General features: G+C 34.7%; 1 protein-coding gene across 1 annotated transcript in view; it reads left to right on the top strand.

Moving 5' to 3' along the window:
* The window catches only part of LOC109849714, a 4668-nt gene continuing 4355 nt past the window's right edge, over nt 953-1265 (top strand). The window contains exon 1 of the mRNA XM_020419583.1: nt 953-1265. This exon is cut by the window's right edge and continues 98 nt beyond it. Coding sequence (XP_020275172.1) covers nt 1069-1265 — 197 coding nt within the window. The 5' untranslated portion in view covers nt 953-1068.

A 1265-nucleotide genomic window follows, 5' to 3' on the forward strand; every position in this document is an offset into this window, starting at 1 on the left:
ATAGAAAATATATTTCCTATAATACATTTCTTTAAAATTCTGGATAGCCAAACAACCAAAAAAAGGAAAAAATAAAATTTGAGAAGTATATGTGAGTTACCCCCTCTAAAAGTAAGAAATGGAACTTTAAAAACAATATACTTTAGGATATTTGTGATAACTAACCTTCTTAAAAAAAATTTGTCAAACAAAAAAAAAACTTAACTCTTCATCTTGACTATTAAATCTAAACGTTAAAAGCTTTTAAACGCTCTTGTAAGCGGGGGGGGGGGGGGGTAAACCTGTATGTATCCGCATTTGATGAAATATTCGTAACTGTATATGTTAGGATACATATATGATTACTCAAATCTATAACCGATAGGATATAATTACGTATATGATTTTATAGTAAAATATCCGGATTCATATCTAAAATATTCGAATATATATTAGTCATATTGTTACAATAGTTTTAATTCTTAGATTATGGATTTGAGATTGATTTTGATGATCAAGATGTCCAATCTTAACTTTTCAGATATAATAAACATATTAATGAACTCTTTCGTATCATATAAACTATATTTTTTAAATATTATCTAGTTTTCTCATATCGGTTTTGTATCTGCATGCATATGCGCTTATACATACACGTGTATTCGTACTCGTATATGATTTTAGTAGTTATGGATATGAATTTTTCTTATCGATGTATATCTATATCCGTGATGAGTAAACATATATAAATATGATAAATATCATATTAAGCCGTACGCAAACCTCCTTAATGCTAAACTAAATTGTAGTGCTTTAATTTTCTAAAACTCTTCCCGGTAAATCTTTGAAACGGCACCTAAAAGATTAGAGATCTGTCCAAATCCAGTAGAAAAGAAAAGTTGAACAATCTTGACCTCATCTAGGCACAGCCTCTTCAATAAACCTTATAAAAAGGACACAGCAAGTGCGAGTGGACCATCACTCACGTTTGCCCACAGCTCAAAACACCCTAATAAAGCTCTCCCAATCCATCATCATCATCATCATCCTTCTATAATAACAATCTGCAGTGTCAAGGTGATCCCAGAAATGGGGAATTGCCAAGCAGCGGAGGTAGCATCGGCAGCAGTGATCCAACACCCGGACGGGAGAATAGAGAGGCTGTATTGGCCTACAACCGTTGAGGAGGTGATGAAGAGGAATCCTGAGCGTCATGTTGCTCTCGTCACCCGCTTCGACGTCACTGATCAGCAGAGGAAGCAACAAGAAAGCGGCGGCGGCGGCGG

The sequence above is a fragment of the Asparagus officinalis genome, chromosome 1, assembly GCF_001876935.1.
Source record: "Asparagus officinalis chromosome 1, Aspof.V1, whole genome shotgun sequence".
In the NCBI taxonomy this organism is placed as follows: Eukaryota; Viridiplantae; Streptophyta; class Magnoliopsida; order Asparagales; family Asparagaceae; genus Asparagus; species Asparagus officinalis.